Here is a 17,195-nt window from a genome sequence, read left to right on the forward strand (position 1 = left end):
TGGTCGGGGGTTATTTTGGGGGTTTGGTTGGTTGGTTGACGTGAGTGGGTTAGGAAGCTCTTTCGGCGTGGTGCCTATCGAGTTTCCAGATCACTGGTTATCGAAAAAACAAATACAAGACTCCAGCCGTGTCAAGAAAGAGGGGCTTCTAATCGTGCAGTATGTGTTGTTGAGGAGGAATGAAGACGGACGGAGCGCGGACGAAGCGAGCAGCAGAAAATGCCGGCGCGGGAAGTGAAAGCGCGACACGGGACAGATGCACGAGCGGGTGAGCTGTCCAACGGAGGTCTAGGCCAGGCAAACCAAATAAGTTGTTGGGGAGGAGAAGGAGATAGGAGATGAAGAAGGAAAGAAAAGAGAGAAGGAAAGACGTCAGGGCTAATCGGGGGAATGGCTAGTCTTGGGAATCCACTTGCTGCGGTTTGTCGGCAGGCTGCACGTATCCACCTGATGGACAACACATTGTTCAGCTAGGAGGTTACACATGACTACTTTCACATGGCATGGTGGATTCATATCCCTGTCTCGGTTTGTCTCGGATACATGTCTACGATGGGCACAGTACATGTAGGAGGGAGTAGTAGGTGGTGGAATGTGGAACAGCCAGAATAAGTAAACCCCGCCAAACAGAAGTAGTACACAGATGATCATACACAGAAAAGAAAATATCCTCCGCCCTCACTCACGGGCACTAGCAGCAGCAGCCTCTGGAACAGGAGACGAGCTCTCGTGCCGCGCGTAGCCATTAGGCCCATCGTAGGTAGACGAGTTCTCGTCGTCGACTTCATCCTCCTCCTCGTCCGACGAATCTCCTCCTTCTCCCACATAGTCCTCGGGACCGGCGCCCTGTTGCGCTCCTTCGTCGCCGGAGCCCTCGCCCAGTAGCTCACGGTCGAGATCATCCAACTCGCCTTCCATGTAGTCGTCCCCGGCTGCATGCTCGGCCTCCCAGGCCCCAGCAGGGCCATTGGAGGGACGGCTGCGGCCGCCCTTCGAGCTTGCACCACCCGAGGGCTTTTTGGCCAAGCCGGAGGCAAGTACAGCGCCGCCAGACTTGCGTTTGGCGGCTGCACCACCGCGCGACGGACGCGCACGCGACCGGTTCCCTGCTCGTGCTTCTGCCTCCATGGCGGCCTTGGCCCGCTGTCGCTCTTGGCGCTCCTTCTTGCGGTCTCTTTTGGGCCCGTTGGCGCCCTCGTAGTCCCAACGGTCTAGTCGCCGAGACGCCTTTCGCGCCACGGACAGGAAGAAGCTGGCGCACTCACCAAAGTCATCTTCTTCCTCCGGGTTGGAGAAGAGACCGCCCTTTCCCCAGGAATTCTCTCCATCCTCTGAATCGTAGCCATCCGGCAGACTTTGCAGCTGGCGGCCATACCGTGTGAAGGGGATCTCGCTCTCCCGCTTGGCCCGGAGAACGCGATATGCGTTGGCCTTGCGCTTGGCAAGTAGATACTCAATCCGCTGTCGACGGTTGTGCTCAACGGCAAGCTGGTGCTGAGTCAATGGCCGCGGCCGACGTCCACTCCCAGATGGTTGGGAAAGTGATGGCTCCTGGATGAACCGGTTGAGAACGGGATGATTAGACCCCGGAGGCGCAGGGGAGGCATCCGGAGTACGATCAAGATCCATTCTGGTTTTGAGAATGAGGCGCTGATGGCCCGCGGCTCGGTTGAGAGAGGACTCTCGTTTCATCTGCTTGCTGCGCGGTCGATATTGACCCATGGCGCTGTCATCATCTTCATCATCCAGGGTGCGTTTGGCGGAAGGATGGAGAGGAGTGGAAACAGCAGAGCTGCGTCCTCCGAACCCAGAGTAGTCGCCCGCGAATGAGTCTTCCTCGAAACCATAGTCTATGACAAGGGATTAGAAAAAACAAGAATCTTGAAAGAAGAAAACCCACCTTTCTTGGGACGCTTGGGAACACGAGGTAGTGGCTCTTCTTCCTCCAGAATGCCTGCACCAGAAGTCAGTATAGTTCTCAGCGAAAGAAATGATAAGACACATACGCTTGCGCTCCAGCCTCTTCGCCTCTCCATACTCCAACTCCTCCGGCGAATCCACATTCTCCTCATTGGCTTGCTCCTCCGTCAAAATCTCGAAAGCAGGCACTTTCAGAGGCAAACCCTCCGACCCATCGCCATCCAGACCCGGACCGAACGGATTGTTGAGCGCAGCCTCGCGGCTGAAGTCACTCTCCAAGTACCACCACATCAGCCACAGGAACGCTCGAGCGCGACTCTGACTGCTCAGCGTGGACCTCATGACCAGGTCGAAGAAGTCCCGGGGCGGGAAGAAATGCGTCTCCGAAACTTTGGGCGCGTACTGCGCCAGGACGAAGATGAGGTTGACCGGGTTCGTCCGCGGCACATTCTGCCGCTTGATCTTGTCCAGAGTGTTGGGCTGGTCGACGTCCTCTGACGCGCCCTTGAGAATCGACTTGAGACGCGGAGCATCCTGGAGCTGTTTGTAGGCGTTCGAGTCCTGGTGTGCTTGGAGCGAGGGGATGGAGTGGTAGGTTCGCAGCTGGGCACGCATTTCGGGGAAGACTAGCAGGGACAAAACGCGTTAGCCAGTATTCTTCAACAGAAGAAAGAGAAAGAACATCCAGACATACAGTTGAGAGTGGTATTCATGCGTCCGAAATTCACCAGCAAACAAACCATCGCCATGCTAATAGCAGCGGGCTTATCATTCTGCAACTTGTCCTTGAGAATCTTGCTCGTCTTACTACTCCTGGCCATAGCATCGATGTAGATATCGGCAAAGTCGCACTTCTTCTGACCATCCGGATACCGCGTGAAGACCGGCGTCTTGTCCTCGAAAACGAGCTTCAGGAACTGATACTGGATATCCTTGCGCCAGAGGGGGATGCCGTCTTCTTTCTTGAGATGCCGGATCTTGTTGCCTGAGTAGACGGAGCCAATCGTGCCGTTGGCCTGTCGTCTTGTCCCGACCGTCGCGCTCGCCGTGTTGCCGTGGGAGGCATTGTCGTCGGCGGCTTCGGACGCCGGGAAGGACTCGTCCATCGGGGGGTTGTCGACTTCAGCCATCTTGGATTGTGCCAATCGTGGGTGGATTGGGAAGGTCTGGGGTTGCGGTGACGGCCCCCTGGGATCGGGGAATTTGAGAGTGTGGCTGGCCTTTGTAGGGACTGGAGGCGTGGTCGCCCCGTCGAAGTAAGAGGCTCGAGGAAGGAAGGCAGGGTCAGGAGATGAGCTCAGGAACTGCGCGGGAAGCAGAGGCGAGGGAAGGGAATAAAGAGGGGTGAAGATTAATGGTAGGATGATGATTGATGGGAACAATAATGAAAAGGAGGGAAATCGAAGCCAGGGTGTGTGACCGCAGATTCCTTGCCGCGATTGGACGGGGCATCGCGATAGCTGACGCGGCGCCTGAGAAGTCAGGCATCAACCCTAATTTACGTCTACCAAAACTACGCAATTGGGAACGTTTTTTTGAATCAAACACTTTTCCTGCATTAAAAAGGCTTTCCTTCTCGCGAGGCCTCGACGTCTCGCGCCCATCTGTGGTCTCCCTTCGACAGATCCTCCACGGATCCGAGACTGGAAACAGACAAGGAAAATAACATAGGAAGAGATCCCATTCGGCAACCATTCCTCTCTGCACGGGGGGGATAGGTCAAGCCAACGCCGTACAGAATGCAAACAATTCCCACTCGAAATCCTCCACAACAGCCCAGGAGAAAGAAAGCGCGATTTTCGTTTTCGAAAAAATAAAATCGACGGTAGAACGCATACACACAAGCAAGTAAAAAGGCCCGCCATGAGATACCGAGAGACGCTGGACAAGAAGTCTATGCTGCAAGGGCACACGCCGTTGCAGCCACAACAAGCACCGAAAGGAGATGCGATGCGAAAAAAACACCATAACATGCCACTTTTTTTCGCCGGCACACTCCGCTCGGCAAGCGTCATTCGAACGTCGTCCACCATTTTTTGGGACGCTCGAACATGAAGGGGTATCTGATGACAGCGGACAAAAAAAAAAGACAAAAGACAACGCATTCTATCATGTTCATGCAGGTCCGATCGCGGATTGCTCCATCAGGAGCAACGGAAAAAAGGAAATCGGGCTGCTCGAACAGGGGGCCCGCAAGGGAAAACGGGGCCAATACCGAGAGAAGCCAGTCCAGCGCACGAAATGGGGAGCAAATAAGACAAGTACAGGAAAAGGAAAAGGTCAGAGGCACAAAGGCAGCAAGACATAACTCTAGACAGAAAAAACGCATAGGAAAGTCGTGGAAGTCATGACAAAGCCGTCCCTGGAGAAACAGCAAAAGAGGAAAAGAAACCCAGGGCTTCGTTCTGATCGTGTCCGTCAAGAGAGAAAAGGAAAAATAAATGGGAGCCAATCAGACCTGACGGCCTCGTCATAAGACCACACAACTGATTTACCACCAGGAGGATGGGCCAGTAGGGCCGGACGGGTTGCCGTAGCCACCGCCGCCGCCGTAGCCGCCGCCGTACGAGGGAGCACCGCCGCCGTAGCCACCATACGAGGGAGGAGCACCGTAGCCGGCACCACCACCGCCCATGCCACCGAAGGAAGAGGGCGGGCCACCACCCATGCCGCCGCCGAAGCGACGAACGTCACGGGTAGCATTGGAAGAACCACGGCCACGGCCACGACCACCGCCGCGACCACCGAAGCCACTGCCCTCGCGGGCAATGCTCTCCAAGAAGGAGGGGACTTCCTGATGAGCCTCCTTCAGGAGGTCGATCAGGTCACGAACGACACCACGGTTGCCGCGGTTGAAGAAGGCGGTAGCGATACCAGTGTTACCAGCACGGCCGGTACGACCGATCCGGTGGACGTAGTCATCGATGTCGGTGGGCAGGTCGTAGTTGATGACGTGGGTCACGTTGGGGATATCCAGACCACGGGCAGCAACAGCAGTGGCCACCAGGATGGGGCAGCGGCCGTTGCGGAAGAACTCCAGAGCACGTTCACGCTCGCGTTGGGTGCGGTCACCGTGAATGGCAGTAGCGGGGAAGCGCTGGTTGATGAGGAAGTCCGACAGGGAGTCGGCCATGCGCTTGGTCTCGACGAAAATCAGAGTCAGACCGGTGCTGCCGTGGGTGTGCAGGATATCCAACAGCACCGAGCGCTTGTCGTTGTCCTCGACGTACTCCACCTTCTGAGTGATGTTCTCCGAGGTGGAACCAACACGACCAACCGACAGGAAGACGTAGTCCTTCAGGAAGTCACGGGCAAGCATCTGGATGTCGCGGGGGAAGGTGGCCGAAAACATGAGGGTCTGACGTTGGTCCACGGCGGGCATGTCCTCGCCCTCCACAATGCGGCGGATCTGCGGCTCGAAACCCATGTCCAACATGCGGTCAGCCTCATCAAGAACCAGGTACTTGATGTTCATCAGCGAGATACGACCACGCTCAATCAGATCGACCAGACGACCGGGGGTGGCAACCAGAAGGTCACAGCCACGCTCGATCTGGCGCAGCTGGGAGCCGATGTCCGCACCACCGTACACCACGCAGGGGCGCACCCACGAGCGGTAGGCGAACTTGCGGGCCTCGTCGAAGATCTGAGAGACCAGCTCACGGGTGGGAGCAAGAATGAGAGAGGTGGGGTAAGCCTTGCGCTGACGGCCGTAGCTGAACTGGCCAGCAGCCTGGGCAGGAGCTGCAGACGGGCCGTTCTGGAACGCCTGAGACAGGATGGGGAAGAGGAAACCACCAGTCTTACCCGAACCGGTCTGGGCACAGGCCATCAAGTCGCGACCGTTCATGACAATGGGAATAGAGTACTTCTGAACCGGGGTCGGGGTCAGATAGCTAGCCAACTTGATGTTTGAGAGAAGGTGATCGTCGAGCGGGGGGTTTTCGAAGGTGTTGACGGGTTCCGGGACGTCGTTACCGCTCGCCTCGACGGGGATGTCATCGTAGTTGGCGAAGTTGATACCGGTCTGCTGCTTCGTGGGGTCGTTGGGAACGCCAAAAAGCTCACGCTCCAGACGAGCGTTGGCAGGGCCGGGGACGTGTTTGCCATCGCGCCACTGTCCATCTCCGGAGCCGCGGGCAGAACCGCCGCCGCCGTGACCGCCACCGTAAGAACCTCCGTGACCTGGGTGTCCGTAAGCATAGGGATCGAAGGGCCGGCGTTGACCGTCAGAGTTCCAGTTTAGGTTACCATTGGGGGGACCGCGGGGGCTGAAGTCGTTGGCATTGGCCCAGTTACCACGAGGGGCGTTCCTGGGACCACCGAAGCCAGGGCCTGGGGGAGGAGCAGCGTCCATGCTGGGAGCAGCGTTCATGCCGCGCTGGCGGAGGTGAGGGGGGATGTAGGCAGACCGGCCAGTGGGAGCGGGCGGGCCAGCGTGCTGAGAGTCGTTGATGGACAGGTTGCCCATTTGGAGACCGTCGGCCATTTTTGCGGGTGAAGGTGAAAAAACGGCTGGGAGGTGTGTGGTCAGCGGGCGTGTGTCTGGGAGGAGGATCAGGAGGTGGACGAACTTTTTTGTTATCGGTGGTTGGTTTCTCGAGACAAAGTTGCAAGCGATCTAGCAGAGATACTTGCAGCAGGGAAGAAGAAACAGGTCTCTGAGACTGACTGTCGGGTTCCACTCGAAACGAAGTCAAGTGGCAAACGACAGAAGGAAAGAAGGCAGAGCAGCAGAGCACACACAAAAAGGGGGTAGACGAAAATGCAAATCTCCCAACTCTAAGAACTCTATGAAGGAGGAGAGAAGGAAAGAGAAAGATGGATGATGGAGGGAAAAAAGGGATGATGGTTAAATTCAGATGGCGATGGAAATCTGTGGGAGGCGGAAGGAGGCAAAAACCGGTGTGGGGCGGCAGTACAGGGGCTCGCCCTAATCATGGCCGTAAGTTACCAGCCCGAACACAGTGTGTACAGTATTAAAGTGTAGCCAGAGTTTTCGCTGAGCCACCTAGTGCATGACTAAGAGGAGCACACCGCATGTTAGCTTCAAAAGGCTGCTTTTGGTATATACTACATGGAGTATATCATAAACTACGCCTCAAATTTCTTCTCCTCCATCTCCTCGGACTGAGCGCGGCGGCGTCGCTTGAGCAGGAACACCACCACAGCCACCAGCACCACGAAGATAACAAATGGCTGGAGCGACGAGTAGGACGAGGATGTCGGGTCGGTGACCGTCAGCGCGGGCGCTGGGGTTTCGATGGGTTCTTGAGCATCATCAGCCCCGCCAGAAAATCGAAGCAGCTACAGCTCGTCGCGGCTACCTTGGTCCTCGGCCTCCGCCTCCGCCGGCACCTCGAGCTCTCCGCTCTTCACGATCTTGACATCCACATCCGGCTTGTTGGCGCGGTTCTGGGGGAAGTGCTGGATCTTGTCGACGATATCGTAGCCTTCGAGGACTTCGCCAAAGACAACGTGCCTCCCATCGAGCCAGCTGGACGTCCATTAGCTTGGGTATAGGGATAGGGGAGGGCACGACAGGACGTACCTGGTAATGACAGTGGTGATGAAGAACTGCGAGCCGTTGGTGTCCTTGCCGGCATTCGCCATGCCTAGAGACTAATTAGAGACACCACAAGCTGAGACTCAAAAGGAGGGAAAACGTACTCAGGAGACCCTTCTTGGTGTGGCGCAGCTTGAAGTTCTCATCGGCGAACTTGTTGCCGTAGATCGACTTTCCGCCGGTACCTGCATATCGACGTCAGGGCTAGCCAGCCAACAGAGGAACCCACGAACCATCGCCATTGGTGAAGTCACCACCCTGGATCATAAAGTCATTGATGACCCGGTGGAAGATCGAGCCCTCGTAGCCGAAGCCCTTCTCGCCGGTGCACAGAGCGCTGGAACCGTGTCAATAACTCGTCCACTACGAGTATTTGTGATAATGATCATACCGGAAGTTTTCCACAGTCTGAAATAGAAAAAGAAAAGTTAATGCTGCTCTCAATGGCACTGGTCAGGACTGCACTCACCTTGGGGACAGTCTTGCCGTACAAGCCCATCACGACCCGACCCAGGGGCTCGTCTCCATGCTGAATCTCAAAATAGACCTAAAGGTGTCATCAGCATTGAGATTGACATGCTGAGAGACCACAAATCACCTTGTGGGTAATCTTGGGGCCGCGAGGCTCCTTTGCCTCCTCGGCTTGGACCAGCGCGAAGCCGACCGCGAAGACGAGGAAGAGCGACAGGAAGAGGTTTCGGAATTGCATGATTGATAGCAATGGACACTGCTTTCGGGGAAAGGGGGAAGGCAGTGGGTGAAGGAGAAAGAGAGGAGAAGGAGCGACAAGGCCAGCTTGCACGTTGATGCGGAGAAGCATGTATGGCCTAGTGTTTCAGGCATCAATACGGAACAACTTTGTTGCCGTAGGATTTCTCCCGACAATCGAGGGTCGGAACTGAATACTGAACAGCATCGATCACATCACACAATGGTAGATACACTCCCCTTCCGACACATCTTCCAGTTCATTATTACTAACCCCAATTCCGCAGGTCTTCATCCTAGGTGTCAATTTCCCCGAGCGGAACCTGCTCAAGGTGCGCATCCTCCCCCAGTTGCAGTCTGTCCCATCACACCCATTTGCAATTCAATTAACACCACGATCCAGAAATCCCTCGAAAACTTCTTCGGCATAGGCAGCAACACCTCCTCTCGCCTCCTCGCCCGCTTCCACATCCACCCAACCTGCCGCGTCAGCGAGCTAGCCAACAAGCAAGTCCTGGACCTGACCGCCGCGCTGTCGGACATGAAGATCGAGAATGACCTGCGCCGAGAAGTCCTGAACGATATCAAGCGCTTGAAGGAGACGGGCACGTACCGTGGTCGGAGACATGCGTTGGGCTTGCCCGTGCGAGGCCAGAGGACGCGCACTCAAGTGAGTTTTTGTTGGATGCTTTGCTCTGGGTTGGAGGGATCAAATCAAGCTGACCATGTCGAATTGCAGATTAAAACGCCGGTTAAGTTGAACCGCATGGAGCGTAAGCTCTAGTGTGACCTTGGAGGACTTTGGGGTCTACGTACCTCGTTGTTGTGAGAAGCATGGGAATGGCGTTTTTTCTTTGTCAGTGTCTGAACCCGATTGAAGGGCCAGCTGTTTGTATCTACTACTGGATTGTATTATACGCTAGAGCCCAATAATGACATTGAGGCATGAATTGAATTAGCATATGACACAAGATATAGCGAACCAATCAGTATATTCTAACATCCATCAACGCTCCAACAAAATTGAATACATGCGTACTTTTGACTGCAAAATCAACGCCAAACCCTATATGTGCAGCTCTATTCCTTGGACGACAACACCCCTTCGCCGCGATTGATCTGGATCCGCTTATCCTCACCCGCGCTGACAATGCCCACCGTCTGATCCCAGCACACGCTGAACACCTTGACACCCTCGCCGCCAACCCGCTTGCTGTCAGACTTGCCTTCCTCCTCGAGACTCTTCCGCGAGATCGTGTAGACACTCTCACCCACCACGCCGTCCTTGTCCGTCTTGGTAGATCGGATATCCCAGATCCGGCAGGTGCCGTCGTGGCTGCCGCTGATCAGGCCGTATGTGCTATGCGGATCCCGCGCCAGGCTCACCACGGCGTTCGTGTGGCCCCGTAGCGTCATTGCTGACAGGGTCGTTGCAGACGTGCGAGGGTCAATTAGGGTGATGTGGCGGGCAGAGGTACCCGCGGCCAAGAGGTGAAGATCGGGGAGGTGCTCCAGAGAAAGGAGCGAGTGGGATGTGGTGCGTGTGTCGACCAGAGATGCAGTCACCAGATCCCAGGTCCGCAGTGAGTGGTCCCACGAAGTCGAGTATCCAACCGTCGAGTCTCGTGTATCGAAGATGGCCGCAGAGACCGGTCCTGTGTGGGCCGACAAGAGGGCCAGCGGCCCACGCTGGGGCGTGCTGACGGACGAGTTCAGCTTCCGCCGCTTCGATGTACGGCTGACGCTTGATGGAAGCAAGTTCTCCGGTGCGGTGGGGGATTCAGTCTTCTTGCTCGACCAGAACCCGACGGTGTGATCCGACGAAGCCGTTAGAATACGGCTGGACGGGGCATGCACAGCGAGCGAGTCGATCCCCGACTTGTGGCCGTACAGCTCCAGCTGGGGAGAAATCTTCCCTGAGAACCCATCCTCTTCCTCCGAGTACTTCCACAACCGGACCGTGCGGTCCAGACCCGCTGAGACGATCTGGTGCGGAGAAACGAACTTGGCGGCTTTGATGGATGCACTGTGGCCACCTTCGAGGGCAGCGGGGGAGGTCGCGATAGTCTCCGAAGACATATTCCATATCCTAAGTAGTCCGTCATAGCTTGCAGACAAGATTCTCTCCTGACCCTTTGCGACAGTGGCTCCCGAGGCCCACGAGGCAGCGGGGGAGGTTGTAGAGAGGACGTCGGCCGAGCTGACCCAGTCGTCATGCTGGAACGACGCAATGTGCAGCGGCGGAATCAGTGCTCTCACATATTCGATCTCAAGAGTCGTCTCAGAGGAGATGCCATTCGCTGTCAGGTATTCGTCGATCGAGGTACGTAGGAATGTTCCATTGATCAAAAATTCGAACGGGACCGGCTTTTCCGTTGAAAGAAGGTTGTTCACCAGTGTCGACAGCGCATAACGTCGTAATCCTTTCCAGGCATTAATAAGAGACTTAGAACAAAAAGCGATAAATCATTCATACCTGTGGGAACGAGGATCGGGCCGGTGCTTTCAGGCAAAGCAATCTCTTCTTGCTTGCTGGTGAGATGCACACGGACCTGCCTCTGCGCAGGCGCTTCCGCTGCAAAATCAGCCGTCTGGTCTCCGTTCATAATGGCGTGACTGAGCGACCGCTGTCACAGTATGTGGATGGTTGTTCCTTGTGGCTGTCGCAAGTCGAAGAAACTGCGCGGGTTGAGGAAAAAAAATACGGCAGGCGGTGCGGCCACTTGCGCAACTCCCGGAGGTTTTTCATTATGGACCACTCTATGAACAAAGTTAAATTCAACTATACAATGTATTTTCACTATGCCTACAACGACCTCCGAATCTCAGCAATGGCCCGTCGCCGGTAGTCTGATTCGGCAAAGAGCGCCTCGATCAGGTCTACCACTTCCTCCACGGAGAATTCCAGGCGCAGTTCGCCCTCCAGCCAAAGGAACTTGATATCGGCCAGCGAACTCTCTAGGATGTTGATCAGATACTGGAATCGGAGCCAGTTCGGCACGTACACAGCAGTGACCGGGACGGCTTCGCTGTTATCGTTGCTCTCTGCCATGAACAGGTCCTGGAGCTGAGACACCTGATTGCAGAGAGAGACCAGTTCCTGCGACTGGTCCTCCGAGATATCCCCCAGATCTTCGACGTCTATGATGATCTTGTTGATCACCGTAGACAACAAAGACCCGACAGACTGAAGAAGTGCAGAGCGCGACAAGATCGGATGCCATTCCTTGTAGACGTCGCGGATTCGATCGACAGTGGCGCTGACGGCGTTCTCGCACTCTGCGCGGAAGGGTTGCTCCGAGCACTGTCCAAATCCTTGGGCACCGTCAAGCAGATCGGTGACGACGGTGCTTTGAGTCTGCATCTCCTTGCTGTAGGCCAGCTTGCCGAATTTTTCAAGTGCTTCCACATCGGAGTTGAGCCGCGAAAGGTCATGCTCCTTCGCAATATGACGAACCTGCTCGGCGAGGTACAAACTGTCGTTGTAGAGATACATCTGACCTGATGCAAGCTTCAACGAGTAGAAAGAAGACGAAGTGGCTTTGAACATCGCCAAGATCAATGTAGGCAATGCGAGCAGGCCAGCGCCAGATGAGATGACCCGGGAGTGAGAGTGACTGAGCGTTCGTTAGCTTGCCCAGGACCAAAATATGAAGTTAATACTTACACTGGCTGCGATATATTCTTTGAATCGTCGATTTGTTGCCGAATAACTTTAATAATCGAGTCCGGGATATCCGTCACGGTGTATACCTCTTTCAGTGTGACCTCTCTCGGAGAAGAGGACGGTACGGTACGCTCTCCATTCGCAGATCTCGACGGAGCAGCAGCAGGTTTAGGCTGCAGTGGCTCAGTAGGGCTCTTCTGAGCGTCTTCGTCCTCATCACCCCAACCCCAGGCATCGTCAGCGTCATCATCTTCCGCTTCAGCGGGCGCTTCTGGCTTCGTTTCCTCCGGAATTTCCTCGTCCTCATCAAGACCCCAAGCGCTGACATCTTCCTCCTCTTCCTCAGGCAGTGGCGCTGCGGGCTTATCGGCTGTATCTTCTTCCTTGTCGTCATCCCAGCCAGCATCCCAGTCATCAGTAGGAGCATTTTCCAGTAGAGCCCCATCCGCTTGAGAAACCTGCTCCTTTTCAATCCGCTCAACCTGCTTGGTAGTCCCTTGGCTAGCCGCAATCACCTTGCGGACACTGTCAAGGGAGTCGACACGGCGCCGAGTCAACCACAAGCGAGGAGCTTGATTGACCCATGAGACGAGCTCTTCTTGACCACTCCAGCCCCAGGACTCAATCGTTTTGGTGAGTTGTAGAACATGATCTAAGGTTTCCTCAAAATCACCGAGACCATCCAAATCTGTGGGGATCGCAGATGATAGCCACGTCGCTATAATCTTAGAGGCGACAGTGGGAATGAACGAATCAGGAACAGCAGCCGAGACGGATGACGGCAGATTCTGTCGAAGGTAGTCCAGGACTTTCGTGATGCGGTCCAGTGTTTCGGAAACACTCGCCTTGGAAGGCTTAGGTTCGATGCGGATGCCCGAATCCGCCACTATCACTTCGCGACCGAGTTGGTCGGTACCGGGAAGCAATACCGGGTCGACAACTGCAGAAAGGAGATCCTTTTGGAGTTTCGCATTTGCGGACTCGAGTATGCCCACCCGGGAAAGAGACGCAATCGTTTTCTCCAGTGAGTCAGTACCCTCACCCTTGTAGACCCGAAATTCGCCTTTCTGCCGGTCGATTTTCAATTGATCATCCCAACGAGAACGCAGAGCTTCCACTACTTCCTGTCGCAATTGTGCCACCTCGAAGGAGAGTATGTCCATCACATTGGTATTGGCGAAGGAGGAGCCATTTTGGAGATCAGATTCGGTAGACTCCAACTGCTCAATAGCGAGGGTAATCTGGCCATTTCCCAAAGCCGCCCTCCCCGCCTCGATCTGCTCACACAGTCGCTGCACCCCTCCAGGGTGTCGGTAACAGCCTGGTTGAAGGCGATCTCGGTCTCGATCAACCCAACCTTGGCACTGGCATCTTCCACCTTTGCCTGTAGAGGCTTGGTATGTTCATGCTGGGCGACAATCTCGCGTGCGGTGACTCTGGAGCGCTCAATATCGGCGTGTAGTTGTTTTGCCTGGTCAATCCAATCATCGGCGTCGAAGGCGCTCGCGCGGCTGAGGGAGCTGATCTCATTCTACTCGAGAGATTCTATATGTCAGTACTGACCACCACAGGGAAGTTCAACGGGTTCTCAGTCTCACCTCGACCTGCTCTGTGGCCTGCGCGATGAGCTCCAATTCGCGCGCAAGAGCCGTCGTGGGGAATTCTCCCGCGACCACCTTCTCCTCGGGATAGGCGCCCTCGGTCACGAAGCCCAGCACCGCCTGGCAGACTTGCTCCTCGGACGGGGGCATTGCTGGAGCGGGAGCAGGAGTGTTGTTGACAGAACAATGCCCGGAGCCGGACACCTAAAGCTGTCCACATCGATTACATAAGCCCCATAGTCCAATCCGTCCAAATTGTTACTACTGGAGCATGTTGTACTGTAGACTTGGGGTTATGATAACTAAATAACTGACATTCATATTATCAAATAGCAAGCCAATTAGAATATTTCGGAGGCGAGGGTCGAACTAGATATCAATACGGAGAGGATGGTGATTGTTCAAAGTCTGGCCAACATTACTAGGAAGACGGAGACCGGATATTTAATAGATGATATACACCTACAAATGTAGCGAATAGGTAGCGAAATAGCATTAACAAAGGTCCTTGTGTATGGTTTGGCTTAATCCAATTGCAATTTATTTTCATTCAAACACTTGGCTAACCAAAAAGCCGACTCCTTTGCACCTTGATCTAAAGCTTCGGACTGTTTTCCAACTCCTCATTCGTCACGAACAGAGGCATGCTGTCCTCCCAAATAGAATCCGACAGTGGTTTCTTCTTAGACCCGTCGGCGTCCATCTGCATGATCATTCCGTAGGGCTGGAAAGTCTGATCATACAGAGCGCACTCGTACTGGAATCCGTACATTCCTGACGAGTAGAGGATGTTTCCATTTCGATGATCCCAAACGGCATGCGCGTCGTTGGCGCCACTGGTGGTTAGAAGCTTGATATTGGTGCCATCTGGGTTCATTGTGCACACGTCGTAGTTGCTCGGGCTGGTCTTGCGGGTAAACAAGATTTTACTATCATCCAGATTGAAAGATGGGAGGTTGTCCCATTCGTTGGTCAGGGCGGTAATCTTGCGCGTCTCGAGGTCGAGCAAGCGCAGGCCAAGTTGGGATTCCTGGCCTTGGGTCGAGTTCCATCCCCACACGCGGTAGACAACCTTCTTGCCATCGTGCGAAAAACTAGGGAAGCCCGAATTTAGGGCGGTGCTATTGGCACTGAGGTCTTGTTTGCTTTCTGTGAGAACTTCATAGGACGAACCATCGGCCGCAGCCTTGATAAGCCAGCCACCGTTCGTACCACGAGTTTGGAACCAAAACCCAACGCCAACTACGATCGACTCTCCGTCTGTCGACCACCCGGGCGAGAAGGCACCGGCCAGTCCTTCGCCTACGAAAGTAGGATCGAGGAAATTGGTTTTCATATCGTTGAAGACCATTTCGGTGTTGGTGCCGTTTGCGTTCATCTTGACCACCGAGGAGTTTCCAAGCTGTTTCTGGGTCATGGCGAACATGTTCTGCCTTGACAGTGTAGGGAACACATCTGTGAAGCGGTACTCCCACTCAGGGTCCCAGCTATACAGCGGCGTGTCCATGGGGCGAATGTTCCACTCGGTCTTCTCATATACCACTTTCTTTCCGTCCGGACTCCAGCATGGAGAACGCAGGGTGACTGACGAAGTGTTGACGTAAAGTCCCTGAGTGTTGTACATGCCCTCATTGACGCCCTTCAAGAAATAGGCGACGTTGTTTTCGCTGATATATTGAGGGAAGATCTTGACACCGGCGCCTTGAGCCTCCACGCGACGATCAGTACACGTGGCGAAATCAATTGAGACAATGCTGGAGTTGGCAGAGTCAATGGACCCGGGGCGGTGCGAGTTCCAGGTGTTTTCAAGAGTCATTTCATAATAGATAATTCTTTTGCCATCAGGGGACCATTTGGGCGAGCCCAAGGACCAGCCATCTTTCCCAACAATCTTGCGGAAGTCCGACCCATCGGGTCGGGAAGCGTAAATAGAAAGGGTCTGAGTGTGCTCCCAGCCAGCGACGCCCAAAAAAGTCTGAGCTCCATGGCCAGTCCATCCAGTATTGCGATCAGAGCTGTATGCAATCCATTGACCGTCTGGGGACCATGCCGGCTTGAAATAGCCATTGGGTGAATCGGGGTCAGCAAGAGCTGAAGCAGTGCCGGTGACATTCCATTTCTTGCCAGTCTCCAGATCCACCACCCAGACATTCGCTTTATAACCATTGGTGGTACTGATGTAGGCAGCAAATTTCCCGTTTGGCGAGATCACCGCACCGTCTTCGACCGCAGGGGATGCAACCAGCTCCTGAAGACCGGATCCATCTGTTCGAACACGGTAGATGTCCGAGTTTCCATCTCCGTTGCGCTCAGATGTGAAAGAGATCCATTTTCCATCAGGCGAAAAAGAGCCGTGATATTCGAACACAGACTTGTCTCCGAGCAGTAGACGCTCGTCGGAGCCATCGGTGTTGGCAATGTACAGCTTCGACGTGCCTGGGGCAATGCGATTCATATAAAATACTCCCTTTTTGCTGCCCGAGCATGATATATTTCCGGGGGGATGGTCGTGCGGCATGGGCACGGATGTCCTCTTAGTGTCTGCCAGCTGCTGTGCATAAGGACACAGCGCCAGGGCTGCCGGGAGGGCCACGCCCAGTAAGAAGATGGATGAGCGCATGGGGATACTAGATTGAGGGACGAGGGGAGCTGTGCTCACTTGAACTAACCCTAAGCCAGATGGGAATTCCCACCATACTTATAACGAGATTACGATTGCTCCCATGGAGTTTCTCATCACGTACTGATCATTTCCTGTCAAGGATGCGGGCATTCTAGGCATCGTCCCACTGCCAATCGAAGTCCATCGTCACGAATCAAGAGCGGAGCATCGGCCGAAGCGTGCGAAGGATTCAGGTCTAATCAGATTGAATGGGAACATAGCCGGTGCATTTGGTATGGACCGCTGCCTAGATCCGTCATCAGCACTTGGCCACCCAATTGCGCGTAGTGTATGCATAGGCGACTTTGGGATCATCACTCTACCAGTAGCTTGGCCTCGGGATTTCCGCACAAGGCGCCGAAGCCACTTTCTACATAGCATGTCGGACTTAAATCAATCCAAGGTTATAGTTTTATCCAGCAGTCTTGGCAGGCTTCAGGTATTACATACAACTCTTGCAAGACACCCTCTTGGATCGGTTTTCCTCAAAAATTCCCAAGATTCCTATCAATCCGGGTTTCTGATTATACAGACCTGTTTCAGGGAGCTTGTGAAGACGACCAGGCAACTAGGCGGCGCAGAAGTTGCGTCTGTTTCGGCTTGATAGTCCGTGGCAGTGTTTCCCGCAGGTTGACAACTATTAATACTTGGAAAGTCACTCAGCTGCCGTTTATTTCAAACGATGTGGGACATACCGACCTGGACCAATGAGTTCCCGATGCTTTTTCATGAAAAGGGTGCTTGTGAGGGAAATTTGATACGACGTCGGACGAAGTGCCTAGACACGGTAATGATCTGCCAATACTAACTCCGACTGACCAGGTACAGATTGAACGAATAAGAAATTTCAGGAAAAGCAGGGTACCAGTGGTTGCAGATGAGGCGCAGCAAAGGCTCGTCAGGGATCTAACAATGATTTTACAAGCGGTGCAATTGCGTCCGAGATGATCGACATAGCGGATCTCGGTTTGTCCTTCGCCTGGAAAACATTGCTCAAGAACGGTTCCTGAACGTATGTAATCTGAAAATCTCCCTGTTGTCCACCATCTTTCGCTTCTTCCTTGGTCAGCG

At 54.4% G+C, this 17,195-nt stretch overlaps 6 protein-coding genes across 6 annotated transcripts; 1 reads left to right on the top strand and 5 right to left on the bottom strand.

Annotated features, from left to right (window-relative positions):
* Positions 1–678: 678 nt before the first annotated feature.
* On the bottom strand, positions 679–3,050 carry N7474_008446 (uncharacterized protein; the record flags this gene model as incomplete). Its single annotated transcript, XM_057199856.1, has 4 exons — positions 679–1,850; positions 1,901–1,954; positions 2,007–2,546; positions 2,615–3,050. 4 exons carry the CDS (start codon positions 3,048–3,050, stop codon positions 679–681), a joined length of 2,202 nt encoding a protein of 733 aa, XP_057050557.1.
* Positions 3,051–4,411: 1,361 nt separating this feature from the next.
* On the bottom strand, positions 4,412–6,409 carry N7474_008447 (DEAD/DEAH box helicase; the record flags this gene model as incomplete). Its single annotated transcript, XM_057199857.1, has 1 exon — positions 4,412–6,409. One exon carries the CDS (start codon positions 6,407–6,409, stop codon positions 4,412–4,414), a length of 1,998 nt encoding a protein of 665 aa, XP_057050558.1.
* A 605-nt stretch (positions 6,410–7,014) lies between these two features.
* Positions 7,015–8,195, bottom strand: N7474_008448 (peptidylprolyl isomerase; the record flags this gene model as incomplete). Its single annotated transcript, XM_057199858.1, has 8 exons — positions 7,015–7,190; positions 7,248–7,417; positions 7,472–7,535; positions 7,591–7,671; positions 7,720–7,823; positions 7,878–7,894; positions 7,956–8,033; positions 8,085–8,195. The coding sequence occupies 8 exons, from the start codon at positions 8,193–8,195 to the stop codon at positions 7,015–7,017; spliced, it is 801 nt and encodes a 266-aa protein (XP_057050559.1).
* Positions 8,196–8,417: 222 nt separating this feature from the next.
* N7474_008449 (mitochondrial 37S ribosomal protein uS13m) lies at positions 8,418–8,978 on the top strand (the record flags this gene model as incomplete). Its single annotated transcript, XM_057199859.1, has 3 exons — positions 8,418–8,420; positions 8,482–8,526; positions 8,598–8,978. The coding sequence occupies 3 exons, from the start codon at positions 8,418–8,420 to the stop codon at positions 8,976–8,978; spliced, it is 429 nt and encodes a 142-aa protein (XP_057050560.1).
* A 296-nt stretch (positions 8,979–9,274) lies between these two features.
* N7474_008450 (WD repeat WDR12/YTM1 family ribosome biogenesis protein) lies at positions 9,275–13,612 on the bottom strand (the record flags this gene model as incomplete). Its single annotated transcript, XM_057199860.1, has 7 exons — positions 9,275–10,617; positions 10,671–10,821; positions 10,900–10,954; positions 11,005–11,811; positions 11,862–13,081; positions 13,147–13,392; positions 13,460–13,612. The coding sequence occupies 7 exons, from the start codon at positions 13,610–13,612 to the stop codon at positions 9,275–9,277; spliced, it is 3,975 nt and encodes a 1,324-aa protein (XP_057050561.1).
* A 445-nt stretch (positions 13,613–14,057) lies between these two features.
* Positions 14,058–16,082, bottom strand: N7474_008451 (uncharacterized protein; the record flags this gene model as incomplete). The annotated part of the gene is made up of 1 exon (XM_057199861.1): positions 14,058–16,082. One exon carries the CDS (start codon positions 16,080–16,082, stop codon positions 14,058–14,060), a length of 2,025 nt encoding a protein of 674 aa, XP_057050562.1.
* Positions 16,083–17,195: the final 1,113 nt, after the last annotated feature.

This window comes from Penicillium riverlandense (genome assembly GCF_028828495.1).
Source record: "Penicillium riverlandense strain IBT 135883 chromosome Unknown utg000007l_segment0_segment0, whole genome shotgun sequence".
NCBI lineage: Eukaryota > Fungi > Ascomycota > Eurotiomycetes > Eurotiales > Aspergillaceae > Penicillium > Penicillium riverlandense.